The sequence below is a fragment of the Polyodon spathula genome, chromosome 1 (assembly GCF_017654505.1).
Source record: "Polyodon spathula isolate WHYD16114869_AA chromosome 1, ASM1765450v1, whole genome shotgun sequence".
Lineage (NCBI taxonomy): Eukaryota > Metazoa > Chordata > Actinopteri > Acipenseriformes > Polyodontidae > Polyodon > Polyodon spathula.
In genome coordinates this window covers 12,778,389-12,804,376 of record NC_054534.1, presented here as the reverse complement: position 1 = coordinate 12,804,376, position 25,988 = coordinate 12,778,389, and the positions used below count along the sequence as shown (strand labels likewise).

The window sequence follows — 25,988 nt, the reverse complement described above, 5'->3', positions numbered from 1 at the left end:
TTTCGAAAACCACGAGCTGCAGTTTTACTCAGGCGTGATTTGTCATTTATAACCTCCCGCAGCAACAATATAGTTACCAGGAAAACATACAAAAGTTTAATGTCTCTTCATACATTATTGTATTCCTTCTACATTATGTCTAATTGTATAAGACAATGTATTCAGCTCAATTGTCACTGTCAATTGTCATAGTTAAAATAAGAAAACAGTGTGTATAATTATGGTATGTCCTATACCCTTGGCTGCACAAATACAGTTCATTGTTTCGGTTTTTAACACTCATTTCAGTTTTACATATAACCAACTGTACGTCGAAAACAACTGAAAAAGTTGATAAAAAAGGTAACACTTTATATTAATGTACTACTTATTAATGTTTTATAAATAAATAATGTATGCTTAATAAGTATGTTATAGAGTATTAATAAAACATTGTAGATGGTTTATAACCATGCAATAAATAGATACAGACAGAATTACAGTTTGGGATGTTTAACCATGCAATAGCCACAGATGGAATTACATTTTTATAAAGGGGGCAGTTTGTATCCAGCTATTGTACTTTGGGATGTTTAAACATAATCCTGTCTATGGCTATTGCATGGTTATAAACAATCTATAATGTTTTATTAACCCTTTGCAGTCCTATGTCGGATCAGGTCCGACAATACAATTTTTACTTTCCAGTCTGATGTCAGACCCTGTCCGACATCATCAAAAAGATGTAAGGCACAGGTCTCTAGTCGTTTTTTCTCCGGAAAAAGCCGAGAAAGCCTTTCAATGGCCGAATGAGGCTGATAGGAGCTGAATGAAACTGAAAGAAAGGATGTATCTCATAGCCCCATCTGCTACAGGGATAACACGAACATAACAAAGAAGGTAGCTGCTTCTGCATCCAGCGCTCAAAAATTATAACAGGCATTTGCAGAGCTTTTTGGAGATGTTATAGTAATAAAATAATGCGTTGGATAGCATTATTGAGAAGTATGGTGATAAAGTGAGTGATCAGGAGAGGATCGGTATGCACGTCTATAAAGAGGTATGTGAAAAATACAGCAAACAAGGGGTGGGGCTTGGCTGGAGATGCAGTACTGAGTGTACTTTTGCCATGCAGTGCCTTTTAAACTTGTTTTACTCTGAAAAAAAGTGTTTTAAACAACACATTTAAAATAAACAGAGTGTGTGAAAATAAATTGGACCTGACACGCCTGACAAACACTGAATAAATGGACTGCAAAGGGGTTAACACTCTATAACATAGTGTGAGGCGAGAGTGTATTAAATGGAATGTCCAGACAGTAATTTATGTGTACAGAAATAAAATAAATTTATTTTTATTTTCTATACACAACAAAAGGATTAAATAACAAACGAAAAACAAAATGGTGTGAGGGAAGGAGTGCAGGGGTGGAATCCAAAACAAACTGTGATGACTCGTCTTTAATTTGTCTTCGTGGTGACCATACATAAACAAAAAAAAGACAAAAGAAATGTTAGTGTTTCAAAAATCCCGCTGCACAAAACCAGACTCTCCCTCCACCCGTTACTCCTCCTACTTTATTTTCGGACCCACCCTGAACACAGTAGTACGTTCCCTTTAGTATGTAATGTCCCGCCTCTGTAGTCAGTGGAACACCAATCCCCAACCGACACGTGTCCTTCTCCTTCACTTGACTCCAGTGGCTGGAAGTTACATACTCGTACTTCCGCCCCTCACCAAGGTGCCGCCCCTCAAAAGATGACTTTTGCCATGGTCACGAGATCTTGGTAAGGGAAGTCCCGAGTTGGTTTGATGCCACCTACTGTCGGGAGGCTGAATCACAGACCGAAACCCCTTTGACTCATCACACATAGTTATAAAGTATATATTATATATTTATAAAACATTAATAAGCAGCATCTTAATATAAAGTGTTACCAAAAAAAACTGAACACCAAATTGTATCCATAAGTAAGTAGGAATATTTGGTTTAAATGTATGTTTTGCTGCATAAACTAACTGCTTGCTTACAGATAATTAATTCCTGTCGTATTGTCTGAGACAGCATTAATAACCTGAGCCATGCTTCCTGTAGGTGATTATCTGAGAATTGTTTCATGAAAAGATTGGTTGACTTTCTCATGAGATAGATTAATCGACTCTCCCCCAAGCACGGACACACACACATTTATTGTCTATCTCCCTCTGCGTTAAGAACTAAGACTTAGCAGAAGGTCAGGAGACACAACAGTGCAAATTAAATCAATTGGCAATCATCCACCCCTTCATTATCTTTATTGATTAGTTGTTGATTTATGAAAGAAAAATCTGAAAGGTAGGTATACAAACATGAAAAGGCTACCCTTATCTCATTTAACTATACATTTCCTTTCTTCCTCTGTAGCTTCTGTTAATTAAATTGTGTTTTATAATGGCTTTTACTACATCTTTATCTGATTTAACCATTAATACTTATTCAGTAAAGGTTCCCTAAATTTCAGGTTTCTGACTACATATCACATTTTAAAGACAGTGAATGAAACATTTGTCAATGAATTTATTTTAGTATTTTTTAACTCAGCATTATAGAGTGTTTAATACAGTCAACTCTCATTAATACAAATTTCAAGGGACCAACAAAGAGAAAAAAGCCTTATCAGTAATTCTTATTATCTATCTATTGTCTAAGCTAAATGATTTCAGTCAGTTTTTTACGGAAGTTAAAATAACACTGAAATCACATTTTATTTAATACAACGAAACGTATTATACATATAAGTAGTGTGCATTTTTTCGAAAAAATAAACAGTTTTAAAAAGTCTACATTGCAAATTAACTGCACTTGAAATCTGCATGTCCCATTCTGATGAATTTTAAAACCATAAATTCAAGGTGTGCTCAACATCGTGGTATTCAGCAAATTAGATACGCTGATGACAAAGTGTTCAAGGGAATGTTGAAATCTGTATTATCCACCACTTTCAACACCTCCCCATTTATCTGCAAGGCTAGTGCATGGTTTTTAGCTGCTTCAAGGAAAAGGCATTTATGTGTAAGCACTATGGCAACGCAAAAACTGTGTCTATGGCAACTCTAAATGCATAATAGGCTGGGCTGTATTTTTTTAAAGTAAAACATGGCTTATTTCACATGTCACCTAGGTAGTTCAAGACAGTTCACTATATATATACACACATACACACACAAGCAGAAATATAGCATTGTCACATTCAAAATGTATAATTTTGTCTCACGTTATAATGAATGTTAAATAATAAATAAAAGTAAACATAATAAAAGACACATGAAATGTCCTCTTCTTATACAGGACAGAGCGCTCTGTAGCAGAAATATTTCTGGATGCAAGTTAATACATTTCCCAATATTGTTTTCACTCAGCTGTTGTAACAAGGTAAATTTGTATTATTCACATTTTTCTTCCCTGGACGGACTCTAAAATAATTTGTGTTAAATGAATTTGTATTATGTATGAAACTGTTAGACTGTTAAATAAGCCATTAACAGTCTACGATAGTCTATGAACATCAAGCTGTGTTTAATTAATACAAATGGTATCTATACAAAGTGCCAATAGCATTTAATTGTTAGTTTATACTGGTGAAATATATATATATAATCAGTACATCAGCGACACACACATTTTACTTTTTACATATACAGTAGTGTGTACTAATACTTGTTATTGGTTATATACAGTTAATATGATTTCTAGTGACACATTCTTATTGTGCTGATTGCAGATGTTTATTTTAGAGAATGTATTTAATCAATTACAGTTAAGTGTGCATTGCTATGCACACAACAAATCACCATTGTCACATTCAATGTGGACCGCAGCTTTTTTTTTTTTCTGTGTTGAATTTGAATCGGCACCCAGTCCAGAGACCCCCTCTTCCCTTCAAGAATTCCAGTGCTGGGTAACATAATCCTTTTGTGCCTCCCTTTATCTGTGAGGCGTCCAGGCCGCTATTGTTCTTTGAATGCAAAATTCTCGCCTTTCAGATGCAGTTACTTTACAAACTGATGACCTCTGCTAAAACATGCAAACAATTTACAGAATAACTGTTCCAAATGGATTTATAGGAGGAGGCCATGGTAGAGTCACATATTTCGCTACTAACAACACTCCTAAGTGCATTTCATCATGCACTGCCAAATCAATTGTCCAAACAACCAGGAAGGAATAAGTATAAAATGAACTGTCATGTGGAGGAAATAATAAACAACCCAGGACTTCAGGGTCACAGTCAATTTAACGCTTTTGTCCTTTCATTTACCTCTCGGTTAATAGTAGAGGTGCTTGGCTGATGTGTATTGCATTCAGAGGAAGCAGGGCTGGACTAGAGGTGGGGAAGGGGTCAATGCTTCATTTATAAAATGTCCCAAAGGCCCAACTTATGGATCAATTCTGAATTCCCACTCGTAAAGCTTGTGCCACATGAGGTCAGGCATAGTCTTCAGTTCCATGCATGAAATCTAGGCCCCAGGTACAAAGTGCAATAAGAACCATGCTGACATGTACCCCCTTGCCTTTCTATCTGTCTAATCATCAACATTGGAAATTAACATGACTGGTTTCCATTTACAATCTATTATTTCATTTAACTTGACTGGTAATGGTTTTCTTTCTCAAGGGTGTTCCTCATTATATTTTGATTAAGGCAATTCATGACATTGATATATGAAGGCGAGCCCACCCTTACTTAACAGCCATCATCATATGTGAACAGCTTGTCCAAGTGCTGTGAGATACAGCATAGCGCTGATACCGCTGTACAAAGGAGCTGGCTGCTTTGTACAGCATTATCGGCTCTATTCCTTACTGTGAGAGGACCCGGGTTTGCGCCCGCCTGTGTGGATTATCTCGCCCTGTGTGATGCGCCTGCCTGTAGGAACCAAGATTTACCCTTTTCAGTTCCTGTTTCCATTTAAATGTATATGTATAAGAATATATAATCCTATGGAAGAAAACAAAACAGCATTTTAAAACATTTTATTATATAAACAATGAGGAACATTAATGAAGAATTAGTGGGATTGTTTCCACATTTACTAATGGATTAAGTATCCACAGGACAAGTCTGACCATAAATCTGACAGTGACAATCCTCTGATCATACCAATGAATCTTTTGAAAAAAAAAAAAAAAGTTTTTAGTACCATTACACTACCAGTATATTACCCCAGATAAACCAGTGTATAATGTTTCAAGTTATAAAAATCTCACCACTGTGGTTCCATTCTACTAATTACTATTATACTTTCTATTATTTCTTGCACAATGTTCATATTTTATAATTCAGCACTTCTTCAGAATGAGATTGTATGTTGATTATTGATTGGTCACTCTTTGGCCTGGAATCAATATATAATGATGACCCATGAAAAACATTTTGCATTTGGTTCAGGGAATAGGCTGAGGAGACTGCACATTATTAGGTATTTAGAATATACTCATTACGTATGTAGTTTCCAATGGTGCCCCAGGGAGCAATGAAGATGCTAAATATATTGCTGCAAACTGCATGTGTTTATTTCTTTCAATCGTAAAACAAACATGAATAGATGAATGCAGTACAGTATATAACCTCCTCTACTGGGATCAACCACAAAACCTCTATACCAGACAAGGCCAAAGGTTTAACTAAAAGGTCAAATCTTTTCCTAACCCACTGTTTAACTATGGGTTTGGCTCATTATAAACAATATTTACCGTCATCTTATGTTATAGCCGCGCACCATTGTAAAACACATTCCAATACATTACAAACACTTTTGGTCATGCCTGTAATGAACTTGTTGTATTAAGGCTGCAAACCACCAGACACGATGCGGCAAGCGAAACTGTGCAGCAATGCAACAAAATGAATAGAACTTATACTTTCAATAAGTATCTTTCACACCACAGGCAACGTGGAAGAGGCACCAGGGTGGCATAAATAGGATTGAATTCTATTTTTGGCGATTTGTCGCGTGTCAACTAGGGCAGGAGTTTTCAAACGGTGGTACGCGTACCCCTGGGGGTACTTCTAAGGATCCTAGGGGGTACACAGGGCGACTAGAAATGCACAAATAAAAATGAAAGTAAAAGAAAATAATGCTTTTTTAACGGTATTATATATTCTCTAAAAACTATTTAATCTTTGTTTAGCAGCTCAAAGTGAACCGAAGACGAAAACAAACCGTTCACATTTTCCACCTGCATGCATGCACGATTTTGATTTTATTTTGGTGAAGCAGGCATCTGCTGATCGGGCCTATGGAGAGAGTTCTGTGCTGCTCGTGATCGTTGCTATTTTCAGCTTTTCAAATCAATGACGTACAGTGAGTTGGCTTTTTGTTTTATTTATTACCGTGGCTGAACAGCAATAGCGGCTGGTTGGTTATGGTGTCGGTTTTTAAAATGGATGCATTTCTTACTTGCATAACGAAAACAAAAGAAGAAAACGCAAACTGCAAAGCGACAGAAAGTTATGTACAGCCCCTTTGGATAATTATGCTGGTTATAATTTTTTTTTAAATGTATAACTGTTATATAGTGTTATCTTCAGGTTATGTTTTTGATACTGTTAACATTATAAATGGCACACAATTATGCTGAGGTGAGAAGTAAATGATAACATGATACATTTACAGTGCAGACTTTTTTGTATTAGTTTAAGGATTTTCCAGATAGAAAGTGAATACGAGTGTTTCCGAAGAGATTCCTAAATACTGTCTTTTAATTCTATGCATCCAAAGACATGTAATTAAGTTTTAAGAATTAAGCCTATTGTTTGGCTTAAACTAGCAGTTTGTCAACTCCAGACTGTTGTGAAAAATGATCTGTTAAATAAGCAGGAAATATATTATCAGATTATTCTGCCTTTCATTGCAACTGTGGTACCATTCAGTGAGCGAAAATTGCAAAGGGCACTTTGGCTGAAACCTCCCGACAGAAGGGGTACAGTTTAAAAAAAAAAGGTTGAAAACCTCTGAACTAGGGCATTGAGCAGTCAGAGACCGGCTTCAATGCACATGGTCCACCAGGTCAGTGAAGCAATTTCCAAAATGACAGCAGAAAAAAAAAAATACTTGCTGTGGAAAAATACCCAGAGCTTTACGACAAAGGTCATCGCAATTACAAAGATACAGAGATGAAAGATAATAATGGCAGTCCATTTAGAAGCACCTGGACACTCCAGGTATGTACGATTTATTGCCATATATGTTGAACTACCATCAGATAAGAGGTTATTTATTTATTAATTTATTTATTTATTTATTATTGTACAATGCCCACTTTTCCACATTTATTATAAGTTAGATTTGACAGTTTTAACTTGCATGTACAGCTTTAAAAAAGGCATAAGTAAACCTCAAAGATGTTATTACTTTGTGAAGAAACAACAGTGGCACGGATTAAAAAAACAAAAAAAAGATATCTGTTTAACTATTGGTGTTATCCATTGCTTCATAATGAATTCAGTGGCACAAAGTAAAGTCTTCACATCCTACTAATCTGGAAAATATAAAAGTTAAAAAAAGGATATCACATTTTAAATAAATACATAAATGCTAATTAGTCCAAGTTCGTACGACCACTCTAGGACTTGTAGAATCAGAGAAATTATGTTTAAATTATGTAGATTTACCCCCAAAAAGTCCCAATTTAGGTAAATACTTAAATGTTAACAAACACATTCTTAAAAGTGTACTTTTTTGGCATTGTATGCAGAGGAGGTGGGGAAGGGAAGAGATTGGCTCTTAGAGTGTAAGGGCAGCTCTGCAGCATGCATTGCCAAATCAAACGCTTCATAAAAAGTTTGCGCACCTCTGCGCTGGAGCTCTACCATGCCATGCAGCTTCTGGTGCCGATAAGCCAATCAGATACGTTCTTGGAAAACTGTACTTGCGTTTCCTTGTGCTCACAGAAAACCTATTGAATACAGTGAAGATGGTTCATTGACATGGAATAAACTATACAAAGAGTATGCTGATGAATGTAATAAAATACAAGCCTGTTACTGCTTACCTTGAGAATAAATGGATTAATACTTTGCAATCACCCAAGTGAAACAATATTTTGTCATTTGTGCAAACATCAATATTTTTCAATAGAACTTTCAGGAAGTATTATAAGGTCCCTCAGGTCATACAATAACATGTATCTCTAAGCAGAAGACATAATAATAAAAATAAATAAATAATATTGTGTTGACAAAAAAGAGAAAAGTTTTATAAGTTTTACAAGTACTTTATAATGTTCCCCAGAGTGTTCTGAAAAAAAAGGACGCCAATTCCAAGATGTTACTGTAAAAAATCGATGTTCAATTAATTATTATCGGAAGAGTCAAACACAGCCAAAAAATAAATAAACCTGGTCCTGGGGGCGCATTCCACTGAAAAACTCTTGGTCCATAAAGGGTTAACAACATGTTTTATACAGTTTGGTAAGTAAAGCTGACATTTGAAATCACGGTTTCTGTAGTACAATAATCACACTCTGCTCCATTTATTGTTTATTCCTCCAAACACTAGTTTTATTTCTCCAAAGTCTCCCAGACAGTCAGTAAGGAAGTCATGCAGAACATCACGTCAGTCGACCTGAACAAAACTGCTCACTGCATTAAATACACACTGATGTCTACAATTAACGTAATGTATTTAACTTTTACCATATTTTTGAACCTTGGGGCATAGATGTAGAAAGAAGGGCCAGGCTTTTCAGTGACGGCCCAGCAGAGAATCTGAATACTGAACTAAGATTTAAATCACCCCAATCCTAACCCTAACCCTATTCTAAAGAATGTAGTACAGTTTTGCATTGCCCCATCTTTCTGTACCTGTACCAATCTAGGGTTTTTTGTCATACCCGGACTCTCAATTTCAGACCCTGCAATCCAACGAAATGTGATACTTAAGCCCGGGCCTTTATAAAAACTATTGCGTAGCTAAAGAGATTGAAATTTTAATGAAAATAAAATTTGATAATCTTTTTAATTTTTTCCAATTGTATTTAATTTCTGTTAGGGTTTGACTATAAAAAGAAATGTAAAAATGCTGACTATCTATTTGGCTTGAAGTCACTAACTTGTCAGTATGGCGTGATGAAGATTTTTTTTAAGCTGTTGACCCAGATGCACTTTGATCTTCAGAGGTGATTCACCCCTCAGCGTGCATAAGACAATGTTTACTGTATGATCATGTGATATTGTTCAGCCAATCACGGTGTTTAATTTATCCAAGCTATTTTGTAAATAGACTGAACCCAATTCAAACCCAATGCTTGGATAGCTGAACAATATACAAACAATTTTAAGCTATACTACGGAGAGGTAAAGTGAATCTTTGCTTCTGTTAGCGTTCTGTTTGATTTTATGTGGCATATAGAAATGTGTGATCATGCAGGCACATTACTGCACCATGATAGCCTCAACTCTGCTAGTGCACCTTAATCCAGGGTTCCTTTACCACCAAACTCATTTCACTGGTGATCAAGCCAGGCCACAAGAGGTGAAAGGCATGACAGACAACTGATATAGCTCACTACCCCACAGGCACATAGCCCTCCAGATGCTTGACCGAAAACGGTGTATGTATGTTCTTTTGTGTTGTTTATAGTCCTTATTAGACCAAATTATGCATGGACGTGTCTGTAAATCTATTTATTAACCAAGGATTGGTGAAGCAGGGCTGAATACCAATCTAAATATTTATTTTCCCTTTCATATTATTATATTTACAGTTTCTCCTAGATGACAAACAGGTCATCTATGTTCCTTGACAAGTGATTCTTGTACTCTACATATATTTATTCAACGATAAATATTCAAAATCGCCATTGGAATGTTTAAATAAACTTGGCCTTGAAACAAGACTTCGATGAATAAACAAAGTATGTAATGTGTTTCTTTAACTGCCACTTTCCAAATTCCCCCTGTCAGACCCAGCAGAATATCTTGAGATATACATTTGTTCTAATATTTTGATTAATGAATTACAGGTTTAGTACATGCAAACAGTACCATGAGACCCTGTCATATTTACTTGCAACATACTCCTAAACTTTCCCATAAGAACTGAGAACAGAATTAATTAGTAAATGGGTTATAAAACATATTCTGTCAGGATGTCTTGGGAGTTGGAAATGTTGACTGTGTAAAAAGCCACTTCAAAACTTCAAAAACAATACCATTTAGTTGATGCTGACATTGTTTACATTTTAATAGCTTTCTTCATTGTCAACTGGACAATCCACAGCTTGACTCAACTACTTCATAGGCAGGGAGAAACTGCTAGAGTATGGGAATGTCTAAGTAGCTGTTATGGTTTACACTGTTGACTGTAGTCTGTGTAGTCAATTGTCTTTATATATATATATATATATATATATATATATATATATATATATATATATATATATAATATATATAAATTTGTTTATTTTAATACAAATATAGTTTTCCTTTTTGTATTTAAAATTTGTACTGTATACTTGCTTTTTCTTGTATTAATGTATTAATGAGTTTTATTTTCCTCTGGATATTTTTTTGTAATTATTATTATTTATTGAGTTTCATTTGAGTTTTTAGTTCATTTGTATTATTACAATATCTACAGTATGCCCCATCCAAAGACAGAGTATTTGTCTTCCATCCATTTTGTTTCCAAGTTCAAATGAATACTTTTTTCTTCTTCACTTGTCAACCTTGACTCAAGATTAAGCTCACGGCGATAAAATCCAGTTATAAAGTCCAGAGCTTTGCAAGTCAGTCCAACTGCCTTTAATTGCCATGATAGAGCAAGAAGCCTGCAAATCATATAATGGTAAATTCAGACAATAATGCACAATTTCTGTGCAGTTCAGAAGGTATGGATTCATTGGATATGCTTTGTCCTACTGTTTTCAGATAATAGCCTCTGGCTGTTGAGCTTATAAGTAGCATAAGCACATTGACTGATCTGTCATGAGCTCTCTTTTTGTTGTCAAAAAGCAACTTTGACCTTTTCAGTCATTTAGACAGTTATACAATTAGAATATATCAAAGAGTAAAAAGTGTACATTCCTGTCACTTGCTTATCTATTGTCCCACAGTGAACTTCTGCTTCTATTATTGGCTGAACTTTGTCTCTAGTATCTCCAGGCATATATTGCTTATTTTGATATCTGTTATGTTGTCAGAATTGGTCAGTTTGAATAACCCTCATTTATTTTCAATACAACTTTCCATACATTTTTTTTTTTTTCAAAATACCATACAGATTAAGTTAGAGGCTGATTGCATCTAGCCTATTTTTTTTTCTTTCTTTTTGATATGATAATATGAGTTACATGTTTGACTCTCTTGTTAACAAACAGCTAATTTATTTTAGTGGCTGGAACATTATGATATGATTACTGACATAAAAAATATTTTGTATATGTGTCACACAGTTCTGCCAAGCACCAATCTTTGTCCACAGCTTTAGCCAGAGTGTTAGCTTCTCCTCACAACTCTCCTGATATGAGCAACAATGCCACTCAGAGACTGCCAGTTGTGTTAAATTTCAGCAAATGCCAATATCCAATGGGGCCTAACAAAACTTTGTTTGTGGCATGTTGCTTGTTTTAAACAGATAACTAGTATGTCAGGATGCAACAGCTAGAGCTACTTCCCTATATTTTCCTCGTGGATCACAAGGCAGATAATTAACCAGAGAAAAATAAATCTTGATTCACAGCCCTTTTTAATAGCCCAAGGCTATTAATTTTTTTAAAATTGAATCCCACAAACACATTAATCATGCAGTGTCAGCATAATCCTGCAGAACATCAAACTAAACAATGCCTAATCTTGGGAAATCCTGGGATCCTAACTTCAGCTCTAGAACTTTATGTAAGATTAATGAAGGTACCACTAATTTTAGGCAATGGAAATGTAGTTTTGTAAAGACTATTCATTCCCTCGTGAATGGGAAGAATGCTTTCAAGCTTTTCCGAAGAGGTTCAAACCATTGTTTAGCAAGCTTGCTAAGTGATGCCTTCAATTTATGTTTTTTGAACATTGCTTGATGCTTGGTATTGTTTTTCACACAACTCATGCAAGACGTCTGTATATATCAGCAAAACCTCTCACCATATTGCTTGTTATAATTGACTTGATTAGGAGGCAAGCGACCGTTAGGTCCATGAAATCACATTAGATTTAGTTGATTCATTTTATGTATTGTAACATCAATATTATCATCAGTATAATTTCCAAATTTTAAACCTTCATCTAATGATTTAAAATATGACTCAAATACATATAAGCCTTATTAGTCAGCCACATGCTGACAAAACCGTTAAGGATTTAAAGGATTATCTTTTAAGTGGATATTATCAGTCTACAAATGTACTGCTTTCTGTCCAAATCTGTCCAGACATGGCCCTGCTCTTCAGTATGTCATGACACCATCCTATAAGTTTACTTCTGTGTTGTGTGGTAACTTGCTACAGTTATAAGCACAGGAATTGTTCATCTTTGTATGAGACTCAGTGTAGATTATTGTTAAGATGTGTATGAATGTGGAGATGAACTGGTGAAATCTTTTGACTGAGAGGTCTGGGGTCCAGTGCCTAGTACATGGAAGCTTGCATCACAATTGACATTAATGGGCGTGTAATGTGGCAGTTTCATCTGAGAGAGACAAGAGGGAAATAATGTGGAGACTCAGGAGAGCAAAGCTGATGCAGCAGCAGCAGGAACTCTGTGTCAGATAAGGCTGATAAGCATTAGCAGCAATAAGAGAGAACTGACTTGTCACTATCTTGTCCTGGTCTTTAGTGCTATGTGTGTTCTGTCATCACTTTTACAGAAGCCTTCTGCTCAGATTCCTGATTGATTAGAAGATCTTGCACAGTTTGCGGGAGACCATTTTCATTTTTGGTCCTCCCTTGTCCTTTTTGAGAAACAATATTGCAGGTGTAATGTTTGTCTTTTGGGACAATTATTACATAGCATTTGAAAAATAATATGATTTTAAGTTTTAGTATCATCCAAATACCTACCCTGCTTAATCCTACAATGACTGTTGACAGTTATGATTCATAATGACTCTAGACAACCTATCAATCAGTCTACATTTGGCAGGTATACCATTATGGTCTTTTATTGACATTTGCTCAGCAGAACATTATTATGGTTATGGGGCATCAAACTACAGGAGAAAGCACTCAGGGTCACTTATAATAAGTACTTTTTTTTTATCTTTTGTTCAATTATAAATGACACTTCTTACATTTCTGGTTTTCATTATTATTTATTTGGCTGCTGCGCATTACCAATTTGATCAATTTATTAAAGCAATCCTATTTTGTTATCGCAGTTTCATACAGAAAAAAAAAAAAAAAACACTTTTAAAAAACATGGTTCCTGTAAAAATGGTTCACAATCACTGTAATGTGTACGAGCAGGAGTGAAACTTGGCAGGAACATGTCCTTGTTAACCCAAAAAACATTTTGTTAGCTTCCCACAGCTCCCAGCCTCACAAAAGAGAATGCCCATCACCCATTTTCAGGCTTAAGCTAAGCTTCATCCTTGACTTGGTCAGGTAATTTGATACGGCTGGGTGCTATCGTGTGCATTTTTTTTACCCACAAACTGTGGTCCAACATATATTTCTCACAGCTGATGTTTAAACATCAGAGCTGCATACATCTGAAAAAGGAGCAGTGTATGAGCTTTGCATTCTAGGATGATAAGATGGGTTACTCACTTCCTACATAGACACACACACACACGCACACACACACACACACACACACACACACACACAACACAAAGAAACTCAAGTGACAAAGAAGTAACCTTATAACCAATGCAGGGGTGTTGTGTATTCAGGAGTAATTTCTAATGGTTTCCTATTCTTCAAAGGAGCTTTACAAAAGCAGGAGGAGGGGAGAGACCCCCAAGAGAAGCTAATCTGACAATATCGGACAGTAACCAGTAGACCACCCAAATGTAGGGTTGCTGGTTGAGGGGCTCCATGTTAGTCCTTTTACCCTTTTCACTTGCCCCCACTTTCTTTGTTTTTAAACAGCATGTCTTAAAGCCATCTATCTTCTTTTCTGTATTACTGTCAAATTAGTTCTTTGTGACATCTTAGCCCATAAATCTCCCTCCCATCACCAGAAACATGCCAAATGTGTTGAAATCCGACATCTTCTCTGCTTCTGATTTGAAAGGACAAACAAACAACTTATCTGCTATAGAACGGTTTTAGAAATGCAATTAAATGAAATAAGAGATCTGGAATCATTTTGGTTGTAAAATATCCAGACCAGTCAGTGGCAGTTACAGACTAGTGCTCTCTTACCTTGAGGGTAACAACTCTGCATCCTTGTGCCGTGCATTAATCCTGAATTAATTTTGCTGCAAATAACTGTGTGTGTGTGTGTGTGTGTGTGTGTGTGTGTGTGTGTGTGTGTGTGTGTGTGTGTGTGTGTGTGTGTGTGTGTGTGTGTGTGAGTGTGTTTTCTTTGTTGTTTTGTTTTTTGGAGTAGTTCCTATTCAACGTCAATGTCGAAAAGGCAAATATTAGTAAAAGGGTAGATACAATGGTCCAGTGTGAGCTATTGGTACCACTTTTAATACACAGAAGCATAACATTATGATAACATTATGATTTCCTCTGAGTTGTACTATAGGTTAGAATTCAAATTATAACTCAAACAACGTGTGCCTTAGAAACAAACATTTACTATAATGTAACTACCTAGTTGCACCATTCTGTACTAACAGGTCAAAGCATATTTATTATTTTTTGCATTATTTAAAATATATTTGATGTACTACACCAGTAAAAAGAGACCGGTACATAATTAAAACCAAATTCTGCAGGGCTTACTTTTGGAAAACTCATGCCTTAGCCAAGTTTATTTTGTTTGTTTGTTTTTTTTCTGGGGGGGAAGGGGCTGACATTCCATAAATATAAAGCTGTAGTAAAAAGTAAATAATAACAACGCTGTAAAGGTTGCCTCTCTATCATATTGCAAATCAGTGTCAAGGGGTTCTATACAATGAAAGCAAGGGCAAGCTATTCCAACCCAAAGCAAGATTCTGTTGTTCAAAACTAGTCTAGTTAACTGCAACTTGTGCAGGATGGAAACTGGGCAGATGTTCATATTCTACTCAATTTTAAAAGATAACACCATTTGACAGTGTTGACTAGCTGATCATTTAAAATACATTATACTCTGATGCCTTTCAGCAGCTCAAGAATCTTTACCTGTCAGCCTGCAGCTTGCCTTTTGTTTTTCATCTGCAGTGTTAATCTAGGCATTATAAACCCAATGCAACTGAGTTCTAATGAGGACAACTAAAGCTTATTGATCTATCAGCTAAACCTTTAGAAACGTAAGAACTAACTGTAGGAACATCTCCCTGCTTTGGACTTTGATATTCATTGACATATTTTTGTTTGGGTTTGCCAAATAATATAGCCTGCTTAAACATTAAAAAAGTCAGGGCTCTGACTGGGCCACTCAAGGACATTTACCTTTTTGTTCCTTAGCCTCCAGTGTAGCTTTGGCTGTGTGCTTTGGGTTGTTGTCATGCTGAAAGGTGAACTTCCATCCCAGTTTCAGCTTTCTTGCAGAGGGCAGCAGGTTGTCCTCAATGACTTCTCTGTACTTTGCTCCATTCATTTTCCCTTCTATCCTGAGAAGTACCCCAGTCCCTGCCGATGAGAAACATCCCCATAACATGATGCTGCCACCACCATGCTTCACAGTAGGGATGGTGTTCTTTGGGTGAAACATAACGCTTTGCATTTAGGCCAAAAAGTTCCATTTAACTTTCGTCAAACCACAAAACTTTTTGCCATATGGCTACAGAATCTCCTGAGTGTGGTTTTGCATACTTCAAATGGGATTGAAGGTGGGCTTTCTTGAGTAAAGGCTTCCTTCTTGTGACCCTAGCATACAGGCTAGATTTGTGGAGTGCTTGAGATATTGTTGTCACATGCACACTTTTACCGGTCTTGGCCATAAAAGCCTGTAGCTTTTGCAAAGTTGCCATTGGCCTCTTGGTAGCCTCTCTGATCAGTCTCCTTCTTGCTCGGTCATCCAGTTTGGAGGAACGGCCTGATCTAGGCAGGGTCTTGGTGGTGCCATACACCGTCCACTTCTTAATATTTGTCTTGGCCATGCTCCAAGGGATATTCAAGGCCTTTGATATTTTTTTATACCCATCCCCTGATCTGTACCTTTCAACAATTTTGTTGCAGAGTTCTTTTGAAAGTGCCTTGGTGCTCATGGTTGAGTCTTTGCTTTGAAATGAACTACCCAGCAGAGGGAACCTACAGAAACTGTTGAATTTATCCTGAAATCATGTGAATCACTACAGTTTAACACAGGTGGAGGCCACTTGATGTGTGATTTTGAAGGCAATTGGTTACACCTGAGCTAATTTAGGATTGCTATTACAAGGGAGGTGGACACTTATCCAACCAAGCTATTTCAGTTTTTATTTTTAATTAATTTTCTACAAATTTCTAGAATATTTATTTTTACTTGGAAGTTGTGGGGTAAGATGTTTAGATAAAATGGAAAAAAAAATAAAAAATTAATACATTTTAATTCCAGGCTACAAGGCAGGAATTAAGAAATCTGTCAGTAGTACAGTATAATGGGCATTATTAGGCAATGTTTTATAATTAGCCAGTGGTTGATGTGTTAATTACTTAATCATTCTGTAGATCATTTTAATTGGACACTGAGTAGAAGTAATACCACCAATTTCTGGAGGTAAAATTTGAATATGAGTATTCATCTGATTATTGGTTTCCAAGTACAAGTAAGATTATAAATACGGGTAACGGGTTCTCTGCACACCCCTAATTTTGAGGTTTAGGACAGAACTGTGCCTGAATCAGTCTTCTGCCATGAATTTCTCAAGGCCCTAGTTATAAGCTTTTTTTTTTTTTAAACCATTGGAACAATTTAGAAATTTTTAAAGAGAATCTGGAATAATTGTAAGGGGAAATCCATACCATTCAATTGTACTTTTTTGATATACTTTCCTTGTTGTAGCAGGGCGAGGTCTGTGTTGGCTGTTTGACGCATGTGTGTTCCTGAGGGGGTGGGTTGAGGGTGTGTCACTTGGCTCTCTCTGAGTGGTAGGGAGATGGGTCTTGGTTGGAACGATTAGCCAATAAAAATAATGTGCTGTGATTCCCTTGGGCTTGCCCGTGTAGGAGAAAAGCCGGTAGGAGGATAGTTCGAAGAGCTGAAATAAGGAAAAGACCCCAAGAGACCAAATAAACAAAACATGGCACTTTTTAAAGATAAAGGGCAAGAAGGATAGCAGTGGCTGCAAGACGCTGCTGATAGCAGAACTGTTCGTAGTTTTTCTCGTGTTTTGTTTTCCTTTGGATTACTCTTATTATTGTTGACAGAAACTGTCTCCACACCAGGAAGGAATACCATTGTTGGTAAACCTCCCAGGTGCAGTCCTGGTGCCACGCCACCGAGACAAAAACTTCCAATATCTGTCCAAAGGAAATAATTATCATCAGTTTCATTTAGGTGTGTGATTTTTGCCTGACTGCTTGACTATACCTGGTTCCCTATCATTTAATTAGAGTTGTTTTTAAATTTGCTACAGTTTAGAATTGTTATCTTTCTCTCAATAGTCTTAAATTACTTTTGTTGTCATGAAATGAGAACTCAGAAGGGTAGGCCTGTGAGGTGTTCGGGGACAGCCCTTATAAAAAAAAAAATAGTAGTATACTGCAAGTATACTTGTGTCAAAATATGATGGTTTTAGTAAACTGTAAACTTTACTATTTTGAACTAAGCATACTTTGAGTATACTACTTTTTTTTCATAAAGGATAGGGGAGGCTTATACATAAAATTGACTTCTTTCACAATGGAAAAGGATTATAGGAGCCTGTATTACTGTATACTATAGCCAAAAAAAGCACTAATGCAGCCCAAAAAGACCTGTCTTTGGATTGTTTAACATTGTTGTTTGACTTAGTGATCATAAAGAAAGATATTATTTTAAATATCGTAAATCGGGGTGGTATATAATATGATATGAAATATGGACATTTAAAGAATATTATTTGAACTAGAAAGCAATCATACAGCTTCAAAGCTGTATACCTTTTCCCCAGACCTGCACAATAAAGTCATTCAGCATTCGCAATATTATTAGCAGAATGTTGCTTTAGTGAAGAACAAAAGAATGTAAAGTATGCTTCCAACACACTCTAAAGGTTAATCAGCATTGTACACAATGTATTAAGCAATTCAGCCAAATGTATTTTTACAAAGGTCAACACATGATAGTTTTAACCAGTTACAGTTGAATTGGTCCATCTCTCATTTCAATGCATTTTTATATAGACTAAAACTGGCTTGGAATTTAAGTTTTCTTTATAAAAACACGTATACAATCAATGCCATCCTGTAAATATACACTTTTTTTTTTTTTTTTTTTGTATCAAAAGACACAGTAAATCTGAGTTTAAATAAAAAGTAACATAACATTGTGCACTTACACGTAGAAAAAAGCAGGGAAAAAATAAATAAAAATAATGTGTAAGTGGCAGAGCAGAGCTCTGCCCTTTATAAATTGCCAGTTATGGGGTTAAATTCCCCTACCTGCCTAGGTTTATTGTGTTCAGGTGGCTGGGGTTGATTAGAGTAATTAACGATCAATCAGCACCCAGCCACCTGACATAAAGGGAGCCCTCGGCTTCCCATTGGGGAGAGGAGGGAGCTGAGGAAGCAAGTTGGTTTTTTGTGCTTGCTGGCTTTTGTATTTTCTGTTCCAGTGAAGGCATCGCCCAGCCTGGAAACCTTTATTTTTGTAAGTCTTGTTTTGTGTCTTTCTAATTGTGTTTAAATCCCTTTGTTTTGGCCCTTGTGCCCTTTTATTTGGTGTTTAATTGTAATAAAAGTATTATTTTTTTGAATTGCAGTCTGTCTCTGGGCCTCTATCCACTCACCAGCTTGTCACAGTGTATCATACTAGTTGCTGTTAAAATCTCTATGGCAGTGCAACAGAGATTGTTGCTATGCTGTGACAAAAAATATTTTTTTTTTTTTTTTTTTTTTTTTATAAAGGTGAAACAGTTATCCTGTGATATTTTGAGCAAAGTATATACTGTAGTAGAAACCCATGTTTCTCTGCCCTCTGCTTCCCTCAAGAAAGGCTTCCCTGGGAGTCGGTTCTATTGCGGTATTAACCTCCTGATGTGTGCAAGGCTGAGTGGGACCAATAGGCTCAATGCTGGAATTCCAGGTCATGCACTTCATTCACTGGGAAGCTGTGCCTTTCTGGGTATTAAGCTTTTCCAGACATTAATCCCTTGCTTTATCTCTCTTCCTTTCTCTGTCCACTGACAGTGGATAGACAGCATTCACTAGACTGTAAAGTCTAGGCAACTATATTGTTTAGGCACACAATATTAAAATAAATTAAATAAAAACATAATCCCTTCAGCATTATTTGCATTAGGAATGTGTTTTGGTATTCTTGGTCCCTTGCTCAAAATACAATCCTGTGATAAAATCAAATAATTGCTGGTATAGTAATATCACTGTAGTTCTGAACTGGTCAGAGCTTTTCAGCTGGACGTGGTGGCTTGTGAGATGTGGGTAAAATTAGCTGAATAAAATAAACAGCTTTTTTGTAGAATTACCTATGAGTCAATTTGGAACCGAAACCTAAGCCTGCTGCCTCTACATTAATATGGATAAATAAAAAGGAGATTTAATGGAGTAAGTTTTGCAGACATTATTACTGTATACAAGCTTTTACAGTAACTTTAATTTATGCACAGCTGGAGAAGACAGTTTGATTTTTGTCATGGAGTTTAGAGCTCAAGAACCCAGGCTCAGCCATTGATTCCCTTTGTGAAAAATGTCTCTTATTTTGGTCCAGTCAACTTTAAAACAAGCAAAAGCCCCAATGTAAACAAATAAGGGTAGACCCCATGCTTCAACTTTATTTCCTTTAAAAGCCCTGCAGAACCCTGCTGGTGCCTATTCTCAAATCAGTTTACTCCAGTCTTTAATTAAATCCTATTTTTTGAAACATGAACACCTGATAATTAACCAAATCACCTCAAAAATGTGATGTAGGGTCTATTGAATACCCTCTGATTTATTTTATTCTCTTTGTTATATTAACTTACAAAATGTTAGTAAATTGCAGACCATGTCAACCTATTGGAAACAGCACTTGACAAAGTGATAGAGAAATCTAATCAAATATAAGGAAATGGCATCCATCTCCATGACAACAGGTCTGAGTGAGCAGTTTGAAATCTAGCAGTGTAATGTATGCATCACTGAAAATAAGAGACTTATCTTGTAGTTGGACTTGAGTGGGTTATTTGGTTGAAAAACAAATGTTACTGTACATGAGAAACTGATAAGATGGACAATGAATTTAATGACTATCTTTTTTTGGGAGAGGGGGGCAGTGATAGTCTTGTCCCTTTGTTTCCCAAGGTTACACAATACTAATCAAGTACTTTAATTTTTACTTTCTTTTTTCTGATTTTCCTAGAGCCTCCAAAGGAACCTGTTGTGACATGTCGATCAAACACATACCCAAAGGGTTTCTACTGCACCTGGCATCTGCCTCGCCCATCGTACATCCCCACCGAGTTTGAAGTCTCTGTAAAGTAAGTGTACATTTAAGACCGGGTTGTGCACTTGGCTTAAAAGGTTAACACATTTCCACAATAGTTGTAACATAGTCAAGATTGTTTATGTTTTTCCTTCCATGTCTTTTTCTTAATTCAACTGGGGAATGAACCTGAACAGACTGTATAATTTATTTGCAATGGACATCATACCAGCACTTGAAAACATTTTGTGTCATAGAAGTTTGTAAACAAATTTAAGCTCCCTCCTGCAATACTGTTCTGTTCAATAAGAAACATGTTGCAGTAGTATGACTGTGGCAGAGCAGATGGTGTGTATGTGTGTGTGGGAGGGGGGGGCAGGTATTACTATCAATGTGTGGACAACATTTGAGAAAATGTCCCCACAAAGATAGTAACTCCTGAAAAAACAACATTGTGGGGACGTCCCCACTTTGTAAATCAGCTTTTTAAGAACTAAATATGCCTTTAAAAAAAAAAAAGTGCCAAAATATTTAGTTTGGTGTCAACTTTCAACCTATTGGAATTTTGTCTTACTGGAGTTAGAAATAGTAAATAAAAATATAGTGAGAGTCAAGGAGAAGTCCCCATAAATATAGGAATGCAAATGTATTTGTGTGTGTGTGTCTGTCTGTCTGTCTGTTCTACTTAGTTGAGGACTGGGTGGACAGCTTGTAGCCAAGATGGATGCTGTTTGCACAGCTACATGCTAGTTAAGTTTGGTGAAATGTGTTTATTAGTTAATTGAAAAAGTGTGGAATGTAGCCAGGTGGTAATGGATGATTCATTGTCAATCAACCCCTGGCCACATGATATAAAAAAAAATGGAGTGCTTGTTTTGAGTGAGTGTGCAGGAGCGTGGAGAGAAAGATGGAGGTCAGCGAGAGTTGTGTTCTTTTTTCAAACACCGGGATACCAAAGCTTGTTTGTTTATCGTGCTTTGTTGAATTTTTTTGTTTTGTTCCTGTGCTTTGTGAAGAGTGCTAAACTGCAGCTTTCTGTGTCCAGGTCTAATAATTCAAGGGCACAGACCAGCCTTGACCTTGATTCTATGCCACAAGGACACTTTATTTTAACAGTGGATACTGTTTAAAAAACTTCACAGGCTGCTCAGATATTCATCGAAAATGTCTGCTTCCATCAGTTCCACTTAATTTCCTTAGTTATATATATATATATATATATATATATATATATATATATATATATATATATATATATATATATATATATATAATCTCAAAACAATCACAAAAACAGTCTGCTGAAAAATATATCACAACTATACAAAAGACAACAAAAGCTTCAGCCAGTTTGGTAAACCTTTTATGTGAAAAATGAAGTGAAATCTCAAACGCAGTTTTACCCAATTTTTTTTTAGTTGAAGAAAATAAGAAATACATGAAAAATGAAAATCAGAGTGCCTGATAATTTATATACTTACATTTTTTTTTCCCATATTTCTCCATATATCATTAAGCGTATATTCCTAATGAATTGCCATAGTTCTGTAATTATCCTTTGCTTTTCTCAGACATGGAAACAAGAAACTTGAAGTCCAGAAAGATACAGTCCATAAGAACCGGTGCCACGTGAAATACCCTGAGCTATTCTCCACCAACAAGTACAAAGTGAATGTTGTAGCAATCAATGCGCTGGGGAACTCCTCTACATACATATCATTTGATGAGTTTTCCATAGGTATGTACGCTTCTGTTTATTACTTTTACAGATCTGAGGTCAAAAGTTCCCAATGTTTTAAAGATCTAAAAGAAATAATCTGAACAGTGGCAGTTTTTAGATTTGCCACTGCTTAAACCAACTGAAGATTCTCAGTCTTGCCTATTGGTTCCCATTCAAGCTGCTTTAAAACAAAGTTTCATTTAATGATCTGAAAGGCGAATAATAAACAAGTAGGTTAATCAAAAAAAAGAGGCAACAGTGTGTGTGTGTGTTCTTTAGATTAATTTAATTACCCATATCCAACATGATGTTCTAAACCAGAAGGCATTTGGAATCAAAATAGAAGGAGGTTAACAAACTACAACCTCTATTTTTTGCTGGTTCATTGTAAAAAAATAAATAAATAAAAAAAACTAATATTTAGCATGAGCAATGTTGCTTGGGTTGCACAACCTCTGTGTTTTGTTGTATGACATCATGCCATCTGGGAACCACTGCAACCACTTGCTTATCACAGATTACAATATTGCCTTTCTCCCTAAACAATTTCATGAGATTTTACACCAGACATACATGAAATCATAAGCAAAATCCCTGGTTCAAGGCAACAAAATTAAGTGTTTGCATGCATGACTTCATACCGCATACATAAACAGAACAGCAACAAAAATGGAAGGGCAGGATTATTGCAGTACAACCCAAAATAAAGTGTACCCCAAGCACGACAAAGGGTTGAAATCGGACATTTCAAGGGACATTAGACATTTTAGAAATAGAATCAATCTAGATTGTTTTACCCAACCGAAATTGAATTGTGATTGTTCAGCATTTAATAGCTACAAAAACACCGTTCCAATTTGCATATGGAAATTCCTTAGTCACAGACAGAACAACTTACATTTTATGTTAAGTTTTGTTGTTGTATTTGTTGTTGTAATTCCTTTTAGGATTAACAACAGTCAAGTTTGGCCACACCAGATTTTAAGACATAAAAATTCTAACTCGTGGTAGTGATTTTCAAACTGTGAGTGACACTGGGTGGGGGTTGCACATTTGACAGCCACTTTGTCTAAAGTGTGCAATACGTACAAGCTAAACCTCAGAGCAAACAGAACAAACTCCTAATGTTACAGAACATAATAGAAATTGCACCATGCATTCTCTGTTCCCATGCACCTCAGCAGTATAGGAGATCAGCAGAATTGCGTGCTGAGTTATTGTAGACTTGTGTTGCCGACAATACCACTCTGCTTTCCAGTCTGAATGGCAAACTTTGGTTTCCATAGAAATGTATTTTTTGGACAAAGAGATTTTTTTTCTGCAATGCCAACATGAGGCTGCTTTCCCCAGAACAGACATTTTAGACCTACCTTATATACTGTATATGTAGTCAACACCAATTGGGGAATAGTCCTAGTTATACAAATAGGGCTCCTATGCTAACCATTTGGTAATTATTTAATATATTACTGTGACAGTTCCTCAGGCATTCTTGAAGGATCTTATGAACTATTGTAGTTCTACCATGTTCTATGGTCTACCTTATAGAATGTGGGCAGTTATTGATATGCTAAAAAAAAGTGTTGATTCTATAATTATTTGAAATCACACATGAGAAATCAACCAATCAACGTTTTTTAAAGTTTAAACTTATACTATAAGTAGACATTATCCCCAGGTTTCAGCAACTTGTCCACACATAGACACACATGTAACTTGAAGTATGCAGCTGTTTAAGAGCTGAAAACAAGTAAAAAGTTATAATTAAGCAAAGTATCAGTTCAATTGAAGGTCTAGTTAATTAATTGAGAGCTTCGTTGGAACAAAAACCAGCAGCCACGGGGGGTACCCAGGACCGAGTTTGAGAAGCCCTGCAGAAGCCCTAGTTTTTAGGGTACCTCTTATTATAATGGAAATCATTTTGAGATTACATCTCTTATAAGAATAACAGATATCCTAGAAACATCATATTATTATTTTACTTACTGTTTTTGATGAAGTTGGGATGTTCTGGTATCTCTGAGTTGTAGAGATGTAATGGTTGTGATCATATGAAACACTTGAAAATGAGTTGAAGATTTGGGTTGGAAAGCATATACCTGTAATTGGTTCTTTGAAGGCACCTTTAACATAGCTTTGTAAAGAACAGTTGGTGGTTGCTATCAATCACAAAGGGGTTCTACATTAACTATTTGATCTAGAGACATGAGTTCAGAAGTATTTTCAGGACCTGGTTACTTTGCCTAATGTTTATAATGTGAGTATTCTTTAAAAATAAAACTGTGATTATTTTACTGCTCGCCAAAATCACCAAATGCGACAGATTTTTTAAAATGGCCCTCAAATTGGCTTGTCAGTCAAACAGTGGAGCATCATTGGTTGAGTAAGTATTACATTTGTATATTGTTCCCATTAATTTGTATAATACATCAGGTACTGGTTGGAAAAATCACAAAACTGCGAAAATAAGAAAAATAAAACTGTTGTTATTTAAATACTAAATGAAAGTGCATCAATGCATAGACTACATGTATTTCTTGTAGCTTTACATTTTATCTGTGCCAGTAGGTACTTGGATAATTTATTTTATTTGACCAAAGCAAGTAGTCATAACTAAAATACATTCAGTGGCATTGGTGAATTATGTGTTCAATTATGAACAAAAATGACACAAAAATAGTTGACAATAAATTAATTTCTTCCAAAACATGCAATCAGGCCAAAGAAAATGTAGCAGTCAGGAGTTAATAGGAAGAAAAAAAGCTTAAAAGAAACATAAGGGTGGGTGGGGAAAGGATTCAGGACACCACATATAAGAATGTCCAACAGTCATGCAAGCAGATAGCTTCAGTGGCACTAGAATAATTTTTAAAGTGGGGGTGCTGAAAGCCATTGAACAAAACTGTAACCCCTGTATATGATGGAAGCCATGCAAAGCCAAGGGGTGCTGTCGCATCCCAAGTTCCAGCACTCTTGGGTAGCTTTTGTTTATTTCATCTAGGAAATATACATATAAGGTGGTGGCCTGCCAACTATTTGCTATGAATATAGTATGCTCCGTATATCATTAAAACACAACTTTACACGTGCTGCAATACAATATTTGCAGTGGGATTCTTGCCCGTATAAAGAGTATATCTGATGGGGGAGAATGCATTGTGAATTGTAAGAATGTGGCACTTGAAATGATAACTTGGCTACCACTTTTAAAATGTGGCTGTTTTCAACTAAAATAAGTTAGAATAAGCCCAGTCTGTTTATGATGTATGTAGCATTTGAATTGTATGATATACACTAAATGAAACTCTGGGACATTCAGTACAATGTGTGCTACAACTAGGGTTCAGTAGCTTGGTAGCACCCAGGTTTGGCGGATGAAAAGAGGGACTAGATACTGCCTGTTGATCTTCAGTCTTCCTGACAAGTACATAAATGGTCTAAACTCATTTTATCTTATTTATCAGTGAAACCAGACCCTCCAGAAAAGCTTGTAGCCAACCCAGTTCCTAATAATGTTCGAAGACTGGAAGTTACATGGAACAATCCCTCAACATGGCCGGACGTTGAAAATTTCCCCCTCAAGTACTTCCTGAGGTACAGGCCTCTAATTCTCGACCAGTGGCAGCATGTAAGTACATATTTGTCAATGACTTGTGGTCTAATGCATGTGTGG

The 25,988-nt window shown here is 36.1% G+C and overlaps 1 protein-coding gene across 2 annotated transcripts in view; it reads left to right on the top strand.

The window, feature by feature from the left end:
* Positions 1-25,988, top strand: part of cntfr (ciliary neurotrophic factor receptor) — a 148,865-nt gene that overhangs the window by 90,591 nt on the left and 32,286 nt on the right. For both annotated transcript variants that reach the window (XM_041247423.1, XM_041247432.1), the window contains exons 4-6: positions 20,533-20,650; positions 22,167-22,333; positions 25,780-25,943. In XM_041247423.1, coding sequence (XP_041103357.1) covers positions 20,533-20,650; positions 22,167-22,333; positions 25,780-25,943 — 449 coding nt within the window. The remainder of the gene's footprint in view (positions 1-20,532; positions 20,651-22,166; positions 22,334-25,779; positions 25,944-25,988) is intronic.